This window comes from Cyberlindnera jadinii, assembly GCF_001661405.1.
Source record: "Cyberlindnera jadinii NRRL Y-1542 unplaced genomic scaffold CYBJAscaffold_12, whole genome shotgun sequence".
Lineage (NCBI taxonomy): Eukaryota > Fungi > Ascomycota > Saccharomycetes > Phaffomycetales > Wickerhamomycetaceae > Williopsis > Williopsis jadinii.
In genome coordinates, this window is record NW_017963663.1 from 288,744 (window position 1) to 311,176 (window position 22,433).

At 45.0% G+C, this 22,433-nt stretch overlaps 11 protein-coding genes and 1 non-coding gene across 12 annotated transcripts in view; 6 read left to right on the plus strand and 6 right to left on the minus strand.

Moving 5' to 3' along the window:
- CYBJADRAFT_23724 (uncharacterized protein) overlaps positions 1-602 on the minus strand; it is a 775-nt gene extending 173 nt beyond the window's left edge. Inside the window, exon 1 of the mRNA XM_020217596.1 lies at positions 4-602. Coding sequence (XP_020069224.1) covers positions 41-424 — 384 coding nt within the window. The 5' untranslated portion in view covers positions 425-602 and the 3' untranslated portion in view covers positions 4-40. The remainder of the gene's footprint in view (positions 1-3) is intronic.
- CYBJADRAFT_23723 (uncharacterized protein) lies at positions 603-2,438 on the plus strand. Its single transcript, XM_020217595.1, has one exon. It carries the CDS (start codon positions 782-784, stop codon positions 2,141-2,143), a length of 1,362 nt encoding a protein of 453 aa, XP_020069225.1. The 5' UTR covers positions 603-781; the 3' UTR covers positions 2,144-2,438.
- A 380-nt stretch (positions 2,439-2,818) lies between these two features.
- CYBJADRAFT_174447 (uncharacterized protein) lies at positions 2,819-4,216 on the plus strand (the record flags this gene model as incomplete). Its single annotated transcript, XM_020216581.1, has 1 exon — positions 2,819-4,216. One exon carries the CDS (start codon positions 2,819-2,821, stop codon positions 4,214-4,216), a length of 1,398 nt encoding a protein of 465 aa, XP_020069226.1.
- A 149-nt stretch (positions 4,217-4,365) lies between these two features.
- On the plus strand, positions 4,366-5,427 carry CYBJADRAFT_174448 (uncharacterized protein; the record flags this gene model as incomplete). Its single annotated transcript, XM_020216582.1, has 1 exon — positions 4,366-5,427. One exon carries the CDS (start codon positions 4,366-4,368, stop codon positions 5,425-5,427), a length of 1,062 nt encoding a protein of 353 aa, XP_020069227.1.
- A 145-nt stretch (positions 5,428-5,572) lies between these two features.
- CAB1 (pantothenate kinase) lies at positions 5,573-6,907 on the minus strand (the record flags this gene model as incomplete). Its single annotated transcript, XM_020216919.1, has 3 exons — positions 5,573-5,595; positions 5,647-6,523; positions 6,701-6,907. The coding sequence occupies 3 exons, from the start codon at positions 6,905-6,907 to the stop codon at positions 5,573-5,575; spliced, it is 1,107 nt and encodes a 368-aa protein (XP_020069228.1).
- A 1,052-nt stretch (positions 6,908-7,959) lies between these two features.
- Positions 7,960-8,916, plus strand: APA2 (bifunctional AP-4-A phosphorylase/ADP sulfurylase; the record flags this gene model as incomplete). Its single annotated transcript, XM_020216583.1, has 1 exon — positions 7,960-8,916. The coding sequence occupies one exon, from the start codon at positions 7,960-7,962 to the stop codon at positions 8,914-8,916; it is 957 nt and encodes a 318-aa protein (XP_020069229.1).
- A 51-nt stretch (positions 8,917-8,967) lies between these two features.
- ROT2 (glucan 1,3-alpha-glucosidase ROT2) lies at positions 8,968-11,691 on the minus strand (the record flags this gene model as incomplete). Its single annotated transcript, XM_020213798.1, has 1 exon — positions 8,968-11,691. One exon carries the CDS (start codon positions 11,689-11,691, stop codon positions 8,968-8,970), a length of 2,724 nt encoding a protein of 907 aa, XP_020069230.1.
- A 130-nt stretch (positions 11,692-11,821) lies between these two features.
- Positions 11,822-13,264, minus strand: POL32 (DNA polymerase delta subunit POL32). The gene is made up of 2 exons (XM_020217200.1): positions 13,161-13,264; positions 11,822-13,092 (listed from the first exon to the last, which is right to left on the minus strand). Exons 1-2 carry the CDS (start codon positions 13,221-13,223, stop codon positions 11,926-11,928), a joined length of 1,230 nt encoding a protein of 409 aa, XP_020069231.1. The 5' UTR covers positions 13,224-13,264; the 3' UTR covers positions 11,822-11,925.
- Positions 13,265-13,495: 231 nt separating this feature from the next.
- CYBJADRAFT_142047 (eukaryotic translation initiation factor 3 subunit E) lies at positions 13,496-14,936 on the plus strand. The gene has a single exon (XM_020213187.1). It carries the CDS (start codon positions 13,528-13,530, stop codon positions 14,851-14,853), a length of 1,326 nt encoding a protein of 441 aa, XP_020069232.1. The 5' UTR covers positions 13,496-13,527; the 3' UTR covers positions 14,854-14,936.
- On the minus strand, positions 14,887-19,969 carry YBT1 (bile acid-transporting ATPase YBT1). The gene has a single exon (XM_020215534.1). It carries the CDS (start codon positions 19,881-19,883, stop codon positions 14,979-14,981), a length of 4,905 nt encoding a protein of 1,634 aa, XP_020069233.1. The 5' UTR covers positions 19,884-19,969; the 3' UTR covers positions 14,887-14,978.
- A 521-nt stretch (positions 19,970-20,490) lies between these two features.
- Positions 20,491-22,034, minus strand: CYBJADRAFT_191370 (RNA-binding domain-containing protein). Its single transcript, XM_020217399.1, has 2 exons — positions 21,651-22,034; positions 20,491-21,579 (listed from the first exon to the last, which is right to left on the minus strand). Exons 1-2 carry the CDS (start codon positions 21,776-21,778, stop codon positions 20,856-20,858), a joined length of 852 nt encoding a protein of 283 aa, XP_020069234.1. The 5' UTR covers positions 21,779-22,034; the 3' UTR covers positions 20,491-20,855.
- Positions 22,035-22,261: 227 nt separating this feature from the next.
- On the plus strand, positions 22,262-22,333 carry CYBJADRAFT_t129. The gene has a single exon. It is a non-coding gene; the product is annotated as a tRNA-Asp (tRNA).
- Positions 22,334-22,433: the final 100 nt, after the last annotated feature.

Here is a 22,433-nt window from a genome sequence, read left to right on the forward strand (position 1 = left end):
GTTTTGGCAGAGCCCTCAGCAGCTGCTAGCACCGAGCCTCTCAAGGCCAAAACTCCAGTCTGACGCAAAAAGACATATGCGTCGGGCTACGCTTTCTGGCTACACATCGCTTTCTGGCCATACAATGCTTTCTGGCCACACAACGCTTTCTGGCCACACAATGCTTTCTGGCCACACAATGCTTTCTGGCCACACAACGCTTTCTGGCCACACAACGCTTTCTGGCCACACAACGCTTTCTGGCCACACACCGCTTTCTGGCCAAACTACGCTCTCTGGCCACACACCGCTGTCTGACCACACAATGCTTTCTGGCCACACACAACCTTATTAATGGCCCTAAGGGCGACGACCCGTTCGGATGACAAAACACCAAGCGCAAAGTGATGTGGCTCGAGCTCTTAGGCTTCCGCAAAGGTACCATTTGCTGCTTGGACCAACGTCACACTTTGCATAGCTATGCGTGGATTACAAACGAGAGTGCGTGAGAGACGACGGATGTTACAGTTAGGATTTAAGGTCTATGACACATTAATCTCGTACGTCAGAAAGTCTAACACTCCTAGTGGCCATATGGCGTATGAGGGTGTGTGAGATGGAGCTCTATGTACATACTGATGCATGAGACATATTGAGAGAGGTGTACAGCGAGAGCGTAGCGATGAGTGTATAGATGCGTGTAGGCCAAATAGGAATGTGTATATAAGAAGTGCTCGGTATGTGCTTTTCAGTTGGTTGGCATGTGATGGTCCATGCGTGACTGTGATAGAACAAAGCACTAATGTCATACTTTCCAAGCTATAAGCCAGTCGTAACTTCAAGCTTCCATCTCCAGTTGTTCTTGCTCAAGAGGAGTGAAACTAGCACGGGGTTGGCACGTTTGGGCAACCCCATTGAAGGTAAGGTGGGCTTGAAAGTACTCCAGGATTTGTCAATCAGCACCATAGAAGTTGAAATAAGCGGTAGATCAGAGACAAGGATACACAGGACCATCCTGTCCGTTCCCCTGGGGAGAGCTGAAGTTGTGAAGCAGACTCTGCTACACAATTCGGTAGTGCTATTCCCAGGAGGAGAGCAAGAGCCATCTTCGTCCACCACTCTGAAGCCTGGTGATTACCAGTTCAAGTTCTCCATCAACTTCCCCGCCTTTATGGCTCAGCCACACGATGAGAAGATGATATATGATGACCGCTATCCAACATGTATGTCAAGTTTGGCACGTAAGTCCATGATTCCACCGAGTTTCCACATCTCTGAACTCACCGACAAGTTGAGCATCGCTTATGAGTTGAAAGTCACCTTGAGTCGTCCCGAGAGGTTCCATTCAAATGCTAGGATAGTTGTGCCAATAAACATGGCACATGTTTGTCGTGATACAGGTTCTGAACAACAGAACCTTCACACACTACGTGAAATGATCACGAGCACTAAAGCCATTGGAGCTAGGTTGCAGACTGATCCGGAATTGACTAAGAAGGACAAATTGTGTGCTCTGTTCAGGCCACTGGGAGGAAGCTCGAATGTTGAGATGAGGTTGAAATTCTTGAGCCCTGAGAGTATACTTCTCAACACGAGACCCAAGCTTGCACTGGCTCTAGAGACTTCCATTGATAGCGAGCTCAAACCATTCCCACTGTTGTATATACGGTCCTTTGAGATTACGTTGTTGTCGAGAACAGAGGTTCACACGCAGAACCTAAGCCACTCTTACGACAAGAGTGTGCCGTTGCTAAGCCTGACAGCTCTTATGGAGATTCCAGCGTGGAGGCTGAGAAGATTAGAGCCACACAACGATGGCTTCAAATCGGAGCTGGACCTTTCGAATTTAACGGATGGTGAGATATTTCCAGAGATTAGAGCCATACCCAGCTTCGCCATTGGCAACGTTAGACATAGCCATTTCATCCAGGTGTGTATCAAAGTTACAAATGGTGACAGTTCGCTGGTGTCAAGCAGTGAGGTCATTCAAGCAATGCAACCAGTTTTGGTACTCGGGGGCTCTTCCCGTTCCAAAGATCAAGTCTTGACAGATGAAATGCCGATTGACAAGAGGAATCAAAGTTCAATTACAAGGATTGGCCCTGAGGAGTATCTCCAATGCTATTCTGATGAGGAGCAGTTTCTGCCTCGATACGAGGAGTGAGTCATCTACATCACAGGCAAGCTGAGGGGTGAGAGGTGGGGGCAAACCTCTCTTTCAATCTTCACTGGTACACGGGGCTTGTGTTGATTGAGCAAGGTATCGCAATTGTTTTTACCTTTATGTAAGTGTCGTGCATGTTGATGTTGAGTGTAACGTTATTAGCCGTTGAGAAGCGTTTCAGTGCATCTGTCAGCGTTCTTCTTTTGACGGCTCACCAATATTAATCCATAAGGCGAAAGCCATGCTCAGATAGCACTGTAAGCCCGTAGAAGCCATTTGCTAAGCGGCTACACACGCTTCCAGGAGGGAGCACTTTTACTGTGTTTTGCAGCCAGAGCGCTCATGCTCCAGCGGTGAAGGCCAGATAAGGCTGAGCGTAGCTGAAGCGGAGCACCGCCGCTTCACCACCGCTCATGCGATCCAAAATTGCACTGGGCCCGAATTCCAGCCTACAGCGAGCAAACAAACAACAACAAGCTGATAGTGTTGTGGTTTCCTTTGGTTCTGTTACCAAAGCGACGCGTGAACTCAACCAGGGCGACATCACGTACTGAGAAGCATACGTCATCGGCCGAAGGAGTGGGCTTTGATCTGGTGGTAGTATCTTATCTTGCAAGCGTGCAACGGGCCGGTAGTAGATCAGAGAGCGAAAACAAGGACAAATACACCGTTTTGATGACGAATCATGCTGAGAACAAGAGCCCTCGCAGTGCAACTGCTAGCACGTCTGACTTTACCGTGGATGTCTGTCTCAAAGAGCCTAAGAGGATCGAGTCTATACCTCAGAGAACGTACTACACGTATAACGACACGGTTGAGGGCCAGGTGAAGCTGAAGGTGGCAAACCCCGTATCTGTGAGGAACATTCAGGTGAAACTGGCGGGAGTATCAGAAACAAGGCTAAGTCAAAATGTTGAGGTGTTGACGTCCAATCTGAGGCGAGAGGTTGAGAAGTTGAGGCACCAGCTATTGTACGACCTCGTCACCGTGTTCCCACCTCAAAATGTTGCCAATGTGTCGAAGAACGACAAGTTCACTTTGATTCCAGGGGAGTACACATATGACTTTGCGCTGAAGATCCCGTTCTTGTCTCACTGTGGAGATGAAGAAACCAAGAAGCACTCGAATGTGTACACATCGCCTTATGAGGCACAGGATAGGGAGAAGCTTGAGTGCCGTCGATGTGAGACTCGTCACCTTGAAGAGCCATTACCACCCTGTATGGACGTTAACAGAATTAGAGAAACTGCAAGGATCACCTATCAGCTGAAGGTATCAGTTCACCGTCCGGGAATGCTGACAACCACAACAAGGGCTATCGTGCCTCTGATGTTCAGACCACCTGGACCGACCCTCAGTTTGTTTAGGAATTCCCCCTTCATGGAAGAGGTTTCAACAGTACGAACGTTAAAGGCAAGGTTACAAGGTGAGCCGGTACCTCTAAAGAGGGAGAGATTCCGTGAGATGTTTTCATCAACTACAAAAAGACAGACCGTAGATATGAGATTGAAGCTGTTATACAAACCCACGCTGGTTCCATATCAGAATAACGTACAACTCATGCTACAGACCTCTGTGAACAGTGATATGAAACCTCCTCCCGTCTTGTACCTGAAATCAATTGAGGTGGTGTTGGTGCAGAAGCTAGTTATATACACACAGACGTTTATCCAGATGGTTGAACAAGATCAACGGTTGTTGAAATCTACAGAGACCAGATTACTATCAATGCCATGTGCGACAAAGATGAAGGAAGAGACCGGCAAGTTTAAATCAGAGATAGACCTAACGGAGTCACTGAAGGACATATCTCTGGATCAATTCACTCCATCTTTCAGGACGTGTAATGTGATGTTGAGCCATAAACTACGTGTTGTCGTGAACGTAAGTGGTATCGAGGATAGCTGGTTTTCTGCCGGCGAGTCGATGAAGATCGAAGTCCCTGTTGCTCTTAGCGGTGAGCTCGTCACAGAAGACGAGCTCACAGAGATGATTGGAGAGTCATACATAGATTCACCTCTTTATCACATCCATTCAACTGAAGAGGAACAACTACCAGAGTACGAGCAATGACCAAGTATAATCATCACGTGACATATCATCCATGATCACGTGATGTTTGTTTACATTTCATTCTGTAGGGCGAAACACCGCGTTAAAATCCATCTTCCTTTGTTTTGGTGTAAACAAACGAACAGGAAAGTCATAATCAACCGTTCATGATGTCGACACCGAGGGAGAAGATCCAGCAGCTTAGAGAGCAGAGCCAGCAAACAGAGGCTGCTAAATCAAGGGAAACGTTGGGTGCTTCGTTAACGAGTCTTAGCTCGACGGCACCAGATTTGGCAGATCCAAATCAGCTTGATGATATCGTCACTGGCTATACGGATAGATTTGACAGATTGCAGTTCCTCTTTTTGGAGCAGGAGGCAAAGGAACAGTTCTTCAGGCTGGTACTGGAGCAGAACGACAAGATCATCGACCAGAGTGCGATCCTGGATGTAATGGAGAGGGCGAAGAAGTACAAAGCAGTGTTGCACGAGAAGGCAGCAAAGACACAAGCTACAACGCAGGAGATAAAGAGCGTTGCACAGACGTGGTTTTCTCTTTACAACAGGCTCGAGGAGGCACTGTTACAGTTAGAAGCGAACGAATTGTCGCTGAACGAGAAGAAAAGCGCCCATTTGGAGGAATTGACGAAACAAGCAGCACTGTACAAGGAGGATGACCCGACGGTTGAGACGTTGGCTAAGATGGATTTCCCAACGAAGGACTTACTTGTTATATCCAATGTTGAAAATACCATTAACGCCATTCACTCTCAACGGCTCAAGATCGAGGAAAGTCTCCGAGGCTTAAAGGAACGCGTTGATGCCACGAAACAGACGATAAAGACTAACGAAGAGTATCGGGATAAATGCGAAGCTGAAGTGGCCAAACTGGACCAGATAATTGCAGATCTTCAACAGGTTAACAGTCAGTTGAGCTCTGAGCAAAAAGAGCTCGTCTCAAAGGAGAGCAGTTTGACGAAATTGATTGCAATTTGGTGTAACCTAACGCAGATTGATGACTTTAAAGTCGTTGATGATGAAGTTGGCTTCAAATTTACAGAGTTTCCAGAGAATCACATCACTATGGGAGTACAAGGGGATAAATTAGTCTCTTTGCAGTGCAATGGCATTGATAATACACAGCTTCTGCGGATTGAAAACCTTGCTAAGAAGTCCAAGCATCCACTGTCGACAGCATTTGAAGAGGTGTACAAAGCACTGATCTCGTTATAGAATGACATTTTGATTATTCTGTATACAAAAAGTGCTAGTGCGTGTGGTTATTTTGTCGTCATGTCTAATTACAAGTCAAATGATTAGCAAAAAGGAGATTCCAATAAAACTGTTCTGTCGTTATCCAGCACGAATTGATCAATGTTCATGATTCCTCTTGAGTTTTATCTAATGAAAACGATTGCAGCCTCTCTTTGAAAAGCTTCCCGTCGAATACACCTGATGATGATGATGCTCTTCTCCCCCAGCCTGTCGGCTGTCTCTTGAGGAATGCACCGACTGCACCGAGATAGCCTTCATGTCTCAGGAAGTACGCCGTTTTCTCTCCTTGAGACCAGAAGTTGATGGCGTACGACAGCGTATGCATCGTCTGTGGATGTCCTCTGATGTAGGAACCTCCAAAGTATATGTGTTTCAAATTGTGAATCTTAGCCTGCAAGTATGCAATTTGTCCAATGTTATTTGAAATGGCGTATAACAGCGATCTGGATATGTCTTGAGGGTTGAAATGGCTCTTTCTCTCTTCACTGCTGTTGCCAAATTTGTTATTGAACACTTTACCAAAGGATGATGCGATGGTTGTCGATTTGAGCCCAATCTTGTTGTAATCTGTTCCATAGATGTCACCAACCAACATGTCAACGTTGGTGTTATCACCCTGGGCAGCGTTATCGAGCATTTCATCGTATGAAGAAGCATCTGTGAGTAGCGATAACAACCCCCACAGAGTACCACCTCCCAACGATGAGCCACCAACACGGGTGAACGTCGACGGTCCAGTGACTTTAATCATGGAGACTCCAGAGCCGATATTGACTAGGAGGTATGGATAAATCTCCTTCCTATCGTTGACAAACTGCATCGGGTTCTGTTCCGTGTACATGAATACCTCATTCGGTATCTCTGTGATGAAGAAGTCCAATCCAACAATCAGGCACTCCATTTCATCCTCCTTAGTAACATCAACGCCCAGGTCGGACTTCAGCTTGTCGTAAAACTTCACGCTTCCACCACCCGTGGCCATGATGTGGACCTTCTTTTTGTAGAACTTGATCAGCTTGTGGATGAACTGTATAAAGTCGTCAATCTTCTCTGTCTCAATCTTGTAGAAGTTCAAGCGGCCACCACGTAGCAGGTCAATCGACCCGTTCAGCGTTGTGCTCGAATCGTCCGAGTCCTCACAGTCGCTCGACGACTGAGACCCGTTGCCATTAGGAGAATAGCTCAGTCTCTTCGTTATCTGCGGACCCAAGTCTTCTGTGCTGTTGTTGACACTTTCGTTGCTGGTGAAGTAGACAATCTTCGCCAACGACCCACCAATGTCCACGGCAATGTGTGAGATGTCGTGCGTCTGGAAAGGCAGCGCTATATCGCTTGTCTCGGGGATCTTACTCGAGTCCTCATAGAGCACGTCGTCCACTATGAACGCACCTGTTGTCCTTATGAGAATGGAACCCGGATGCTGTATTGTTGTTTCCATGGCGTCCAGCGATGGAGAATGGGGTATTGAGGGCATTTTCTGCATTTTGTCTATGTCTTGATGGGGATGTGAGGTGATGGTTGTGGACAAATTTGGTATCACAAATTATGAGTGGCTTTGGACAGGGACAAGGACAAGGACAAGACTGTGTTCTTAAAGGCAAAAAAAACCTGGACACTCGCTCTTCGAGTGCTAAAAAATGACCTTTGGAAGGTTGATATCGGTTCAAATATAAAAGCTGTGCAAAAGGGAAACTTCCATTTGATCGCGCCGGACGTCGTTTGGGGTCATCGCACTTTTTCCCTTCTATTTTGCTTTCCAACCTCTCGCTCTAGGTTATTCGGCAATTTTTCGTCCCTCTCTGTGTGGGTTTTTACCACTTTTCGCGTGCGCGCAGTTGCTTTTTGTTGGGGAGGTTCTTGTCGTTCAGAATCCTGACCAGGGAATATCTCCGAGACCTTCTGAGACTTTCGAAGCTCATCTCCGTGGCCAAGTACGTGACGACCAGGCACCCTCAGCTGACTACGGATTTGTTACAGGTATGAACTACTCCCAGATGCCCGCTGTTTACTAAGGCGACACTAACGTAATGCCCGTTTTTTTTCTTTTTCTTTTCTAGAGGCTTTAACGAAAACAAGTAGTGGACATGTTCACGTTGATGACCAACTGAGTGATCTGCACCAGCGTTTGAGAGAAGCGTCCACAATGAGTCCCCCACAACAGATAAAGCCAGACAAATAAACTTTCCAGACGTGTAAAGTTTTGTCCATGTTGACGAGATAAACGAGACAAACTGTGGGGCAGCACTTTTGTGCCGATAGGGACCACACACATAGCAAAAAAGCAGGCCCAAATGGAGACAAACGGAGATTAACTCAAATAGGAAATGGTTACGAGGCCCGTGCGCTGGAGGAACAAAGTGACAGACAGCTGATGGACACCTTGGACATCTTGGACATCTCGGACAACCTGGGACATTTGCAATACAACTTGTACTCGAACCTCCACCCAATTGATCAATTCCAAGGCAAAAGAAAAGCCATCATAGAAAGATGTCCAAGTTCGACCTTCCAGAGAACTTCACAGAACTCGTCGCAAACACCTACAACGAAGCAGCTGACAAAGGCGACGTTGTCTTCACTGAATCCACCACAAAGTTCATCGACGACGACGACTTCCAATTCGCAATCACCTTTGCACCAAGTTTGGCTAAGAAGCCAACACAGGAAAAGGCACCAGAACAGGAGGCTCGTCCAGAGAACTTCAACCCGTTCCTCAACCCGGATCCCAAGCTTACTGTTGTTGCTGGATACGCAGATGACTACAACATTCTCTTGAACAAGTTCCCAATCACTCCAAACCATCTGCTTTTGACCACAAAGGAGTTCAAGTCTCAGAATGCTCCGCTATCACCGGATGATTTGATTGCATCTTTCAAGATCCTCGCCGAGTTGGAGAAGTCTTCCACCTCCAATGAGAAGTTCATGGGCTTCTACAACTGTGGTGATAACTCTGGTGCCTCACAACCTCATAAGCATTTACAATTCATGAAGTATCCTGACAATTTCACCCCATTCCCTGCCAGCATCGCTGCCTCAGAGGAACACTTCATTGCCAACTCCAACAAGGAGCCTTTACAGAGCCCAAAGTTACCATTTGCACACTTCATCTTACCATTGCCAAAGGATAAGGAGACTCTGTACGATGAGGATTATTTGGTGCTGGCGTTCTCATCTTTGCTACAGAGAGTCATGACAATATTGAGAGACGCTGAGAAGCCTATTGCATATAACGTTGTCTTCACGACCAAATGGATGATGGTGGTTCCAAGATCTCAACCGTACTACAAGGGCAAATTGGGCATCAACTCCGCAGGCTTCACAGGGTTAATCCTGGCAAAGAACCAGGAGCTGAATGACCTCATCTTGGAGGACGGTCCTCTAAAGATCTTGGAGGAAGTTGGATTCCCAAACACCTCTGGACAACCTACAGATGAGTACCACTACTGAACAGAAAGGAGACAACGGCTCGTGATTCCACTTGATTATACGGATTTTTATTCACAACAAGTTGATCTTCCATGGTTTCCCCATGACAACACCCGGGTTCTTAACAACAATGTAGTTTTCCTTAGATTCAACAGACAAACCTCTAGTCTCACCAGCCTGCTCTGCAGTTGCACTTTCAACAGATTCACTGCCCAAGATGATTACTCTCTCCAATGTGTTTGAGACGTCCATCGAACCGTTCAGCACTTGTGAGCTCAAGACACCATCTCTGAAGGTCAGATCGAGATAGACAAAATCACCATGCTCATAGTCATACGTTTCTCCGTCGTCGATGTATAACTTGCCCTGTGCCTCTCCATTGGAGTCAAGAGCAACAACTAGCGTATAAGGATCGTATTTCATCAACTTAGACGACCGTCTGTATCTATCCTTTCTTGGTGTAATGGACCCATCCTTGATATACACTGGAATCTTTTCCAATGGTGCATCAACCACATGTTCACCACGACCTTGCAACACTTCAAAGGTCTTGTAATCAAAGTATTTTGAGTCGTCTGGGAGGTAAACGGTTTGCTTTTCAGCACCTTCCTCAGTAACAGGTGTAACGAGCAAATCACCAACGAAGAAGCTGTTTTCAATAGCAAAAGTAGCCTCATCGTCAGGGAATCTATAGAACAGAGGAGTCATCACAGGCGTACCGGTCAAACTCGACTCGTAGAACTTCGTATACCAAAGTGGTAAAAGCGAATAACGCAGCTTCACAGCCTCTGTCATCAGAGAAGTGTATGGTTCACCAGCGATCCATGGCTCTCTTCTTCTAGCATCGATATGTGCGTGTGCTCTGAAGAATGGATACCAAATACCAGCCTGGTACCATCTGGTCAATAGCTCCTTGGAAGGATTACCAAAGAATCCACCGACATCTGCACCAGAAAATGGCATACCGGCGAGGTTTTGGGTCAAAATCATCGGGATACTGATCTTGAGATATTCCCATTTGGACATGTTATCACCAGTCCACATAGCAGCTGTTCTTTGGGACCCGGAAAAGTAAGCACGGGTAAGGATGAATGGACGTTTGTTACCGTAACGGGCTTTCATGGCTTCAAATGTTGCCTCGTGGTATGTCATGCCATATATGTTATGGTCAGATCTAATCTCAACACTTTCATGGGTGATCAGATCCTTTGGAGACGTCGTTTCAGGACCCGAGAACACTGATGGCTCATTCATATCGTTCCAGATATGGAGATTCGTGGCATCGCCAGAGAATTCGGTGTTGTTCTGGAACAGAGTCGTCCAGTAGTCCACCGCACTGGACTTGAAAGTATCGATCCAGATGGACTCGCCTGGCCAACAGTGTCCATGGAATGGCTTGCCTTCTTTGTTCAAGACTGCCATATCGTTAGCCTCCAGGTTCTTAGACACCTCGTAGCCCAGTTTGATATGTGGATCGATAATGGTAACAAGATTGCGACCAGTAGAAGCCAACTTCTTCAGCATACCATCAGGATCAGGGAAGGACTCCTTCTTCCACGTGAAGTACTTCTTGCTATCAGTATACTCAATATCTAACCAGATCGTGTCGTACGGAATGTTGTGCTTATCCATGTTTTCAGTGATTTGGAGCACGTCATCCTCATCGTTGTAGTTCCATCTACACTGATGGTAGCCAAGGGAGAACAACTGAGGTAGTGGAGTTGTACCGGTTAATGAGGCATAGTTCTCTGTGATTTGCTCTGGCGTTTCAGCAATGAGAATAACAACGTCAATAATTCCGTTCTCAGACATCCAATGGGCACTTGTAGATTCCTTTGAGGTGATTACACCGTCAGAGGATTCCTCTTCTCTATCAATGTCAACGTATGTATCAGCACCGTTAATCCAGAACACTCCAGTGGAGAGGCCTGGTTTATGAGCAACCAGATACGGAATTGCACCATACATTGCCAGTTTTGAATCAGTCTCATACTCAAAGATATCAACATTGTACAGACGGTATGGCTCTGAACTCTTAGTATCCTTCAACACGAGAGAGTCAGCGTGCTCTGGAATACCGTAGACATATTTAAACCCGTTAAAAGTCACATCCAGTGCAACAGATTCAGGACCAAATGGTAGAGAATCCGCATTTGAATCCTTGAATGAGTCGTGGAAAGCGTCGAAATCGGACTCATCTGGGAGCCTGTTAGCGTCGTTGTCCTCTTCTACTCTATAATGCTCTACATTCAATAGGTTCTTCTCGTTGAGCACAACCTGAACCGCACCCTTGTACTTCACCACGACCTGGAACGTTCCAAGATGGATCTCCAGCGTGTACTTCCCGCCACCGTAGCTCACAGAGATCACATCACCAGACTCTTCCACTTGGTAGTCCTTCGATGGCGTTGGTTCAGTGGCAAATGCCCACTTATGAGCCCCACTATATCTTTCCTTTTGAAGCAGCTTGCTGCCCCAGTTGACCTGAGAACGGTCCTCATCAATCCTGACCCTGATGTTATCGTTCTCCAGGATATCAACTTCAAAGGGCAACTTCACCACATGCGAGTCGTTGAGAACCTTGTGGATGTCACCAGAGATCTTCGAATCACCCAATTGGACCGAGTCTCTAGCCACAGTGTAGTAGGACTTCTTTGTCTTTGCTATCTCCTGTGCGTAGTGACGATTTCTATGGCAGAACCCAGATTGATCGCACGTCTTGAACAACTCTTTCTTCACCGCAATGACCCCATAGAACAGGGCAAAGAGACAGAGGAAAAAGCGAGCCAACTTCATGCTGTTCCTTTCAGATTGACCTCCCTTTTCCAGTACAATGTCCTGAACAAGTGTTGAGGACTACAACGATGTTTCCGTTACGTGTATTTAAAGTTCGCGATGGGCCTGGTGCGAAAGGACTAGGAAGTGGGGGTGGGGACTATGAAGCCAAGACCTAGAAACACACAAGAGACTAAGGACTAAAGGACTAGAGGACTAGAGGAGAAGAACATAGAGTGTAGATTAAGCAGTTATTCACTTCTTTTTACCAAAGAAACTCATCAGTGTACTCTGCTTGGTGCCTGATTTGGCCTTCTTTGCAGGTGACTTCGACTCCAATGATGATGTGGCAGTTCTTGCCCTGGGCTTAGGATTCGGTGCTGATTTCTGTTTGGCTTCCACCTTTGTCACGAGGTAGCCATCTTCGTCGTAGTAACTCGTCACTGAATCTGACGCTTCCTTGGAAACTTCTTTGGAGACCTCTTTGCGCTCGTTCGTCTTAGCAGGCGAACTCTTCACCGAGCTGTTCCCTTGTTGTGATTGCGATTGTGATTGTGACTGAGACGCTGAGAAACTGGAATCAAAGATACCTTCCAGATCCGCATGCTTTGAAGCTGTCACAGGCTGTGGTTTATCCGGCTGTACTTCACCTTTTCGCTCATATACTTCAAAGCCATCGTCGTCATCGAACATGGATTCCAATTCTTTCCTCTTCCTGTCCTTTTCCTGTTTCTCCAACTCTTGTTTCTTGATGAACTCTTCGTCGTTTAGGTCTTCGTCTTCTATCAATTCAGCAGGTCCACCGTTCACAGGTTCAGTCTTCGATCTTCTAGTAACACCAGGTTTCATAGTGTTCGAAGATGAGGTTGTTTTCGAGGTGAATGTGGTAGAGATCGAAGGTTGGTCCTTCTTGATAGGCTTTTCTTTAGTCTTATACTTCTCTAGTATTCTTGCCGATGCGAGTCCCGTATCAAATTTTGAAGCCTTGCTGTTGGAAGTTTCCTCCTTTGTCTTATTAATTGGCTTTCGAACTTCCTGACGTATTGGATGGGTGGTCTCTGTATGTATCGTTTCAACTTCGATAAATTCAGGTCCTCTGATGACCCCCCATTGTTTGAATCCATCCTGGGTTAATGGGAACCTTTCCACTTCAGACACGTTGCTCTGTACAATTTCATCAATGGTGAGATTCTTTGGAGCAAGAGCATATACTTCAATAGAGGCGAGCTTCTCAAACTCATCTTGGTCCCCCAAGTTCTTTGTCAATTTGATACTCAGCAGGTCATCGGAGTCCTGTAGTTGTCCCAGCAGAAGATACGTGGGTTCCACTTCATCCTTGAACTTAAGATAGAAGCTATAAAGCAGGGCTTTAGCATCTGAAGTGTGAATATTCAACTCTCTCGACAAGAGCTTATACGTGAACTACCCATAGCGAATGATTGTTAGTAGTTGTCCTGGTCATCGTAATCATTCCTTCCATGTCAACTCACAGGCTTATTCCCCTTGATAAGAGACTCCTTCAGAAGCTCTGTACTCTTGTCCAATAGTCCCATTACTGACCCTCTTTATGATGTCCTTGTCCTATTAAGACCCGATCAACAATGTCCATTGAGGAGAGGGACAAGACACGCTCAAAGTCCTAGGCCAAACCTCTTTTTTTTTTGCTACACGACGCGTCTGTCCCCAAACTCTAATGGGTGTCCGCGAACTTGTTTTGTAGATTTTAGAAAAAGACTGGTGTCTGGATGTTTTGTCTTGCAAAGGTGAAAAATTTCTTTCGGCAGTTGGACAAAAACTTTCAGGACATTCAAGATCACCGTTCATTTGTCGTTAGATAGTTGAGATATACCTGACAAGATGAGTGATTTGACATCAGAAGAGCTTGAGATCGCTCGCCAATATGACTTGGTTCAGAAGATGATTCCATTCTTTGACCGTCATCTTCTTTACCCAATCCTGGAGTCGCTTGGAGACATCTACGATGAGAAGACCATCACCAAGCTTACTTATGAGCTGTTCAAAGACACAAACATGACCAACTTCTTGGAGGAACAATGGAAGAAATTGGATGGCGGGTCATTGCCTGCTGAGATTGTTGCTAAGAAGGAACAGAAGGAGAAGGAGTTTGCCAACTTGAACGAGGCTACGAAGAAAGTGTTGGATGTGCTACGCCAGCAAGATGTCCAGGAGCATTTGGGCCAGGATAAGAACCTGAATAGAGAATACTTGGAACAGAACCACGGTATCACAGAGGAGGACATTGACAGACTGTACGAGTTTGGTCAGTTCCAGTACAACAGCGGTGACTACGTGATGGCTTCCGATTTGCTCTCAAACTTCAGAGCATTGACTACAAACAGTGAAAAGGTGTTGAACGCCACTTGGGGTAAATTAGCCTGCGAGATTATCAGCACAAATTGGGAGTCCGCATTGAAGGAGCTCGCCAAGCTCAGAGAAGTCATCGATACAAGATCATTTGGTGAGACATTGGTTCAACTCCATTACAGAACTTGGATCATCCACTGGTCTTTGTTCCCTTTCTTCAACACCGATAACGGATTGGAGGGATTGTTGGATCTATACTTTTCATCTTCTTACTTGTCAACAATCCAGGCCGCATGTCCTTGGATCTTGAGATACCTCGTTGCTGCCGTGGTGGGCTCAGAGTCCTCCACCAAGAGTAACTTGTCCAATCCAAACTTCCAGAAGAAACTCAAAGATTTGATCAGAATCGTCGACCAAGAGCAATACGAGTACAACGACCCTCTTACAGGCTTCATCAAGGCTCTATACATTGATTTTGACTTCGAAGAGGCTAACAACAAATTGAACGAGTCATTGGTGATCTTCAAGACCGACTTCTTCTTGGCTAACGTTTCCGACATCTTTGTCAAAAACGCTAGACACCTGATTGCTGAGGTCTACTGCCGTGTTCATAACAGAATCGACCTTAACGACTTCTCCAAATTCCTCAACTTGTCCAGAGACGACGGTGAGAAATGGATTGCTAACCTCATCAAACAGACAAAGATGAACGCCAAGATTGACGAAGCTGCGGGTTCTGTATCATTCGAACACCCAAGTGGTAATGTTTATCAACATGTTATTGAAAAGACAAAGGGTCTTTCATTCAAGGCTAACCAGATCTTGGCCACTGCTCTTCAACAACAAGATCAAGTGTAATGGTTTTACTTGGTTTGTTACCGTGTATACTAGTCTCAAAAAAAGATTAAATCAAATAAAGGTCTTTTCCCCTTCATAGGAAGAAAATTCTATAAAATTGTAATGTACTGCTATTCCCTTCTCTTTTAGACGGTTCTTTTGAATGCTTCTTTGGCAATCTGTGTCAACACATCCAATTCACCACTATCGACACACATGCTGTAGAAAGTTGTTGATTTATCGCTGATCAGCTTGTATGGATGGTCAAATTCAACAACTTCACCAGCATCCATAACAAGAATCTTGTCGTAATCAATGATAGATCTAAGTCTGTGCGCAATGGTCAAGATAGTAGAATTTGAGAATTCTTGTCTGATAGTCTGTTGAATCTTAGCATCAGAGTCATAGTCGATGGACGCGGTAGCCTCATCCAACAGCATGATCTTTGGATCCCTCAAGAGAGATCTGGCCAGACACATCAACTGTCTTTGACCTTGGGACAAATTACCACCACCTTCTGAGACGTCACTGTTCAAATTCAAAAATTTGTTGGCATTCTCATCACTGGATGAGCTTCCCGAGGAAGAGCCACCTTGATTGGCCAACTCATCTTCTGTAATCAAATTAACTCTCTTCAACGCCTCAAAGATAAATGCGTCAGAATAGTTTCCAAATGGATCCAGATTTGATCTGATCGTACCGGTGAATAAAGTTGGGTCTTGAGGGATAATCGTGATAGACTGTCTCAGTCTTTTTAATCCGATGCTAGTGATATCAACACCATCAATCTTTATATAACCAGTTTCAGGATCCAAGAATCTGAACAGAGCGGTAATGATTGTAGATTTACCCGCACCGGTTCTACCAACAATACCGATTTTGTTACTTGGTTCAACGTTGAAGGACACATTCTTGATAACCAGAGGTAGATGAGGAGCATATCTCAGAGACAAATCACAAACTTCTAGAGCACCATGTTCTGGCCAACTCTCTGGAGGCTCATTCTCTGGAACCTCTTCAGCTGGTTCCTCATCGACATCCGTATACTCTTTCAATCTTTCGACAGAATTCATGGCCATTTCAACATTGGCATAGAGTCTAACAATCCACAAAGCAGTATCATTGAACACAATAGCATAAGACAAGGAAATACCAGCAAGACCAGCATCTATCTTGTCGAGAGAAAACAAAATGAAGGCACCAGCGAGGAAGATCACGCTTGCACCAATCATATCGTTTCTGAAACTGAGCCATCTGTTCGTAATCCACATATAAAAGAACGGTCTGTTGTTCTCATCAATCTTGTTCAAGTTTTCTTGCAAGAAACGACGTTCGATACCATATGCACGGATTGTACTTGCACCTACCAAAGTTTCTGAAAAGTGTTGATGAATAGGTGATTTGGTGATGGAATCAAATCTCTTTAGCTCACGAGAGCTGCTCAAATAGAAAACAGCAACAAGATAGTACATCACGAGGATCAAAATGGCGAATATTAAGAAGCCTGGTGTAATTGCCATAATCATTGCCAGGGTGAACAAGACGGAGACAGCACATGACACAGCACCGTCGATGAAGGGAATCAAATCTTGGTCAACGGACTCAATGTCCTTTGAAAATCTGTTCATGATTCGACCAATCGGCGTAGAATCAAAGAATCTTAATTTTGCCCTCAAGATTTTGTTCAAAACTTTAGCGAACACACGTCTGGAGGCCTTAATACCCATGAAGAAACCATAGACAATTCTAAGACCAACAATCAAAGCGTAACTCACACCAAGAATACCATAAACAATAATGTAGTACACCGAAATGTTGGTTTCCTTCAAAACAGACATCGAATTCTGAATTTGATGATATTTGAAAACAAAAACATTCAGAGGCTTTGCAATAAATTGAGACATTGCACCATAGTATTGGGATTCAGAAAGCGTACCGGCAATACTGATATGGACATCGTTACTGGCATCCTTTGCCCATTTACGAACCCACCAAGATTGACCAAAGTTGATTACGTTTGCAACCAAGAAGAGGCCAAGAAGGACTGCAACAATGAACCATCCTCCGAAAATGTTGAAAAACCATTTGTACACTTCCAGGGATACAACACCCTCAGACTTTTGCTCTTCCTCAATCAATTTGCCTTTCTTCAAATTTTCCAACTCTTCATCTTCAGGGTTTTCAATAGGCTTCATATTGTTAAGAGCCTCTTTAACCTTAAGGACCGCATCTTCTTCTTGTTGTTTAGATTTCTGAACTAAATCGACGGAAGAATTAGCTCTAGAGTAGACTGTAGATTTGATCATCTCATCATCACCCAAAGCACCATCAGCCAACAGTTGCTCTGGAGTTCCAGAGTTTGTAATTCTTCCGTTATTCAACACAACGACAAAGTCTGCTGATTTGATAGTTAAGGCAACGTTATGAGAGACCAATAATACAGTTCTGTTCTTCATCAGTGGACCAGCAATACAGTTTTCGTAGATGTGTAACGCAGTGTGAGAGTCAACGGCACTCAAGCAATCGTCAAGAAGAATATGTCTCGAGTTTGAATACAGAGCTCTAGCCAAAGATACTCTTTGTTTTTGACCACCAGAGAGTGCAATACCCTTCTCTCCAATTTCAGTTTGATCACCAGCTTTAAGAATTTCGAAATCACGAGCGAGTCCGCATGCACTTACAACCTTGTTATAGCGATCTCTATTGAACGGAGAGCCAAATACAATGTTGTTTCTGATGGTATCGTTCAACAACCAGGCAGCCTGGGAGCAATATGCCACGGATTCTGTGTAGCCATCAGGACCAATTTCCAAATCTTCTCTAGGCAAGAAACCAGGAAGGTGAACTTCACCCTTGGTGATTTCCATTTCACCAAGTAAAGCCAACAACAAAGAAGTCTTACCAGCACCTGTAGGTCCAATTATGACGTTCAACTTTCCAACTGTGAAATCAACATCGAGATCTCTCAATTTGAAGTCAGCATCCGAAGTTGAGTCCCAAGAAAAGCTTGCGTTAGAGAAACCAACTCTTCCTGTATTCTTGACATGAGTTAACTGCTCATACTTTGTAGTTTCTTCTTGACTCAAGAACTCACTAACACGGTCCAGAGAAACCTTGGACTGGATAGCAAAGGACAACATATCTGAAATTTGATCCAAAGGATTTCTTAACAAGTTGAAAAGGGACAAAGCGGTGAATGCAACCGGTGTTGTCAACACTTTCTTATCGATAAATATATAACAACCGAACGAGATAACTGTAACAATTGTAGGCAAAATACACCACAAAACAACGAGGAAGGACCAGATAACGGATCTCGATTTGAGCATCTCCAATTCTTCATCTCTGATCTTGAGAATTTGTTCTTCAAATTTCTTTTCCCATGCAAAGAACTTGATTATTCTTATGCTCTGCAAAGTTTCGTTCAACTTTTGGATACGTCTATCAGTAACAGCTAAAGCTTTCTTTTGCAATTCACCCAATTTACGAGACATCATGAAATTCAATGGAGAGAGTGCAATGATAGCAAATGCACCCACCAAAGCACTCCATCCCATGAGTTTCCAAAGCAAATAAATGGAAACTATAATCATACACGTGGCACCAAAGAAAGCGTGAAGATAAGCACAAACTTCAGAGATCTTGAACGCATCCACAGCCATCAGATTGATAATAGCACCCAAGTTCGCGCTCTTAGTTTCATTTTCTTTATCTTGCTCTTCAGGTTCTTCAGTAGGGTTAACGCTAACAGGACTAGGTGATTTATCCAATCCGGCATCAGCTTGATCAGTTGAGCTTGACTTGGTTGTGAGTTTTCTTCTCAATGCCTTTGCGTAAATTTCTCCAATGACCACGGATTTCAACCTGATACAAACTCTTCTTCCAAAGAACAATGCCTGACCCGATGATAAGTTTGAAAAGAATTTAGAGGCAAACATCAACGTAACGTAGAACCAAGCGAGTGGTAAATTGCCCGTGTTTCTATCTTCAACGAATTCCAATATTCTCTTTAGTAAAATAGTTGGTGCGAAAAGAATCAACGACTCAACAACTGCCCAAAACGCCTGTACGAGTAAGAATGGCAAGAAGAACAGAATCACTCTATTAGAGAACCCCAATGTAGATCCCTGGCTAAACTTCTTGAAGCTCTTCAACACAAAGTAAGAGAAATCTTCCATTTTCAAATCCCAGACATCGTCTTGAGTCAAGGGCACCTTGAACGCCTGGTTCATCATTGGGGTTACCCAAGAAAAGGTCACAAGAGTCAATAAATCAGTAAAGGGCTCGGGATCCGGTTTACGGTGTTGATCCGAGAGGTAAACCTGTGGGCATCTATAGCCAACCTTTGACGTCGCCAAGTTAAAGATCTGCAACGTAATCACAGAAAAGTTGACAATATAGTAAAGCTTGTCATCCCCAGTATGATTCAACAGCGCGGATCTGAAAGTCAAGACAGCTGGGAACCATAAGAAGAAGTAAATGAGTATATTACTGACCCATAGATTTGGCACTATTGCCTGAATCTTTTCATATTTGTCGTTCAAGTTCAAAATTCTAAAAGTAGTTGAAGAGAGGAGCCACAGCCACAACAGGAGGTTAGCCAGCGACGAGGCACTTTGAGTGTTCTGGTATCTATACGATTGAAGAACAAGCTGGGCCAATACGAACAATTCCTCAACGGCAACTCTAACCTTCTCAACGCCGGATCTCTTATAAAGAGTTTTACAACCGTGTGGTTCTCCGTTCAACTTCACCGGCGGCAAGGACGAGGAGTCGAAATGGCTCCTTTTAACGTCTTCAGTGAACTCAGCAGACGACTCGGTATACAGCGGTGCACCCTGTGAAGCGGTCAACAGCGGTTCGCTTTCCCCATCATCACGCAGAGAGACTCTCTTACCCAAGTGAACGTAGTTGTACACACCTTTAACTGTGATGGTGGCAACCGAGGCACAGAGCAACACCAGCGGCCACTGTGTTCCAATCAGCTCCTCACGAGCACACGGGGAAAGATCATCAAAGTCCCAGAACCGAGAACAGCGCTCTCCGGACATCGTCATCAACCAATTGCCAACAAACCAAACCCAGTTTACTGCTCTGGAGGAAACGAAGGACTGTTGAACAGGCACTGATGAGCCGCCCTGTTTATTTATACAAAAGGGGAACCAAACGTAGTGCGCACGCACGGTTTTCGGGCGATGGGCGCGGCAGAGACGATAAAAACCAAAAAGAAAAAAACACACACAGGCAGAGGCCCTCTACGCACACAACCACAGCAACGGTTTTCCCATAGTTTACGCACGGAAGGAGCCGGCTGCTGTGTAATGGAAAGTTAACGAAATTGGGTGATATTCATCAGTTGAACTACATGGGGGCTCATCATGGGGACTCATCATGGGGACTTTGAAATTGTACTATGGATTTCCAATGGTGTCGTTCAGCAATCAACTGGTCTTTGAGCATGTTCTGTTCCCAATTAGGCCTTAAAGCCTTGCATGCTATGCGAAGCTCGTTGCATAATCGAGACAAAAAAAAATTTGTGCTGGAGATGCCGCTTGTAGATTGATAAACAGGTACTCCACCGTAGTGCCTTCTTTTCTGTCGTATACAAGGGTTAGATTGATATGACACCAGTGCACTGCGTATTCCGTCCATCCAAGTGGCTCTAATGGGCAAGAAAAACGAAGGGGGGGGGGGGGCGGAGTTGTGATGTTAGTGCTCAAAGCCTCGAAGAGCCATCTCCTCGGGCACGCTGGCTCATGGGGAAGCTGGCGTGCAGATCGCAGCGAAAGCACCGAGCCAATGGCCTATATAAGCTTACTTATGTGCTCTTCACGCTTGTGCCATTGTTCTCGCCGCCGACGTTCTCGTAGCAGGTGTCATGACACATGCAACAGGCCCGAGCTGATACGCTGTAAAGTTACGAGAGCGTGTTGTATGCAATGGTGTAATTTATAGTTCAACTAAATAATTACTTGTTAGGATCATATATCGGAGACACAACATGTGTATATGTTCTCAGCCAATCAGTTTGCATTCTCCTCACCGACTTCCACCGCAGCCTCTGCCTCTGGTTCCGCATCGTTGGATTCCTCCTTGGCTTGCTCCCTCGGTCTCACATCTATAGCCACTCTGACTTGGATTGGACGACCGTTCAGCTCCAAATCTTGTAACTTTTCCACTTTTTCATCAATGGTTGCACCATCCTTCAGCTCGAGCTTAACAAAGGCATAGCCCTTGTTGTTCTGCTCCGGGGTTTTCCCATCAGCGGCGAGCTTCTCAACTAGGCGCTTTGGTAATCTGCGCAAAGGAACAGAGATCCATTGAGGATTCTCACCTTTGGAAATGAGCGCCTCGTTGATGTCAGAGCTCTGTGCCTTGAAATCCAAGTTTCTCAGATAAATCGTATCAAGAGACTTTGTTCCCTCTTCGAATGGGATTCTCTCCTTCTTTGCGGATTTTTTCTTTGCAGCCTTGGACTTTTTCAGCTCAGATTCATCTCCGTTAGCTTCAGCTACTGAGCCGTTGGTTTCAACCTTTGCAGGTGTCTCTGGCTTCTTCGGTTTAGGCTTGTGGTTTGCAACGTTCACGCTGATCTTACGACCTTTCAAATCGAAGTCGTTAAACTTCTCGATGACAGGCTCCAAGCTCTGTTCGTCTCCAAACGTGACAAACCCATAGCCTAGTGACGACAAGAATTGCTTCCCGTTCTTCTGTTTGTATCTTCTCTTTGGGAGCTTCACAGACTTGCTGTAGTTAAAAGAAGGATCCTTTGTTAGTAACAAGCACATGGGTCTTTATATATGTTTCAAGCAACTTACACAGAGTATTCGTTGAATAGCTCCTTCAGTTCATCCTCTGTGACGGAGAACTCGAGGTTGCTGATGTGAATTTGGTTTGTAGCTGGAACTTCTTCAGCTTGCACTGGGGCCGGGGTTTCGTTGGACATTGTTTAAGCTAGGGCGGGAGGTAAAATAATTGCACAGAACACAAAAATGGTTAACGTATTGTTGAATATTCGTTGTATTAAAGACTCAATTAGGTGATTGATACAAGTCTTTGTAGGTTCTTAGCAAGTTGTTACTCGAGAAAGGATTGTGTAGCCTTTTTTCCTTGTTCACACAATGTGGCGGATTTACGAAAACCATAGAAACCCTCTGGTGATCAGTTAATATTTCGCGGGGGGGGGCGAGCTGAATGCGCTAAGATTGTTGGTAGCCAACGCTTCTAAAGGCATTTAAAAACCCGTAGAGATATTGGGACATTGAATCAAATGAAAAATTAGACACATGACTTTGTACTTGTTTGTATGTGGTTCATGTCAAGAAGATCATAAATTAGATGGATTGAAGCCATACGAGGGGATTGGTTATATAACCTTTTGGAACTCGAGTCGACTAGTGCATCACTATTCTTTTCCAACCCAACAAAATCCGTGATAGTTTAGTGGCTAGAATTACCGCTTGTCGCGCGGTAGACCGGGGTTCAATTCCCCGTCGCGGAGTATTTTTTTTTTGTTTTTTTGCGTGTGATAGGCTTACATAAGCACAGGCAAATCGTGGCACCGAGTCAACATCTCCGGCGGCCTGAAAAATCCAATCTGC

What these genes read in the sequence shown, in the direction of transcription:
- CYBJADRAFT_23723 (XM_020217595.1), top strand. Translation starts at nt 782, where the DNA reads ATGTCATACTTTCCAAGCTATAAGCCAGTCGTAACTTCAAGCTTCCAT.
- POL32 (XM_020217200.1), bottom strand. Translation starts at nt 13,223, where the DNA reads ATGGGACTATTGGACAAGAGTACAGAGCTTCTGAAGGAGTCTCTTATC. An exon ending in TTATCAAGGGGAATAAGCCT is followed by an intron (nt 13,093 to 13,160) that starts GTGAGTTGACAT and finishes CGCTATGGGTAG; the next exon opens with TTCACGTATAAGCTCTTGTC.
- CYBJADRAFT_142047 (XM_020213187.1), top strand. Translation starts at nt 13,528, where the DNA reads ATGAGTGATTTGACATCAGAAGAGCTTGAGATCGCTCGCCAATATGAC.
- YBT1 (XM_020215534.1), bottom strand. Translation starts at nt 19,883, where the DNA reads ATGTCCGGAGAGCGCTGTTCTCGGTTCTGGGACTTTGATGATCTTTCC.
- CYBJADRAFT_191370 (XM_020217399.1), bottom strand. Translation starts at nt 21,778, where the DNA reads ATGTCCAACGAAACCCCGGCCCCAGTGCAAGCTGAAGAAGTTCCAGCT. An exon ending in CTATTCAACGAATACTCTGT is followed by an intron (nt 21,580 to 21,650) that starts GTAAGTTGCTTG and finishes TTTTAACTACAG; the next exon opens with CAAGTCTGTGAAGCTCCCAA.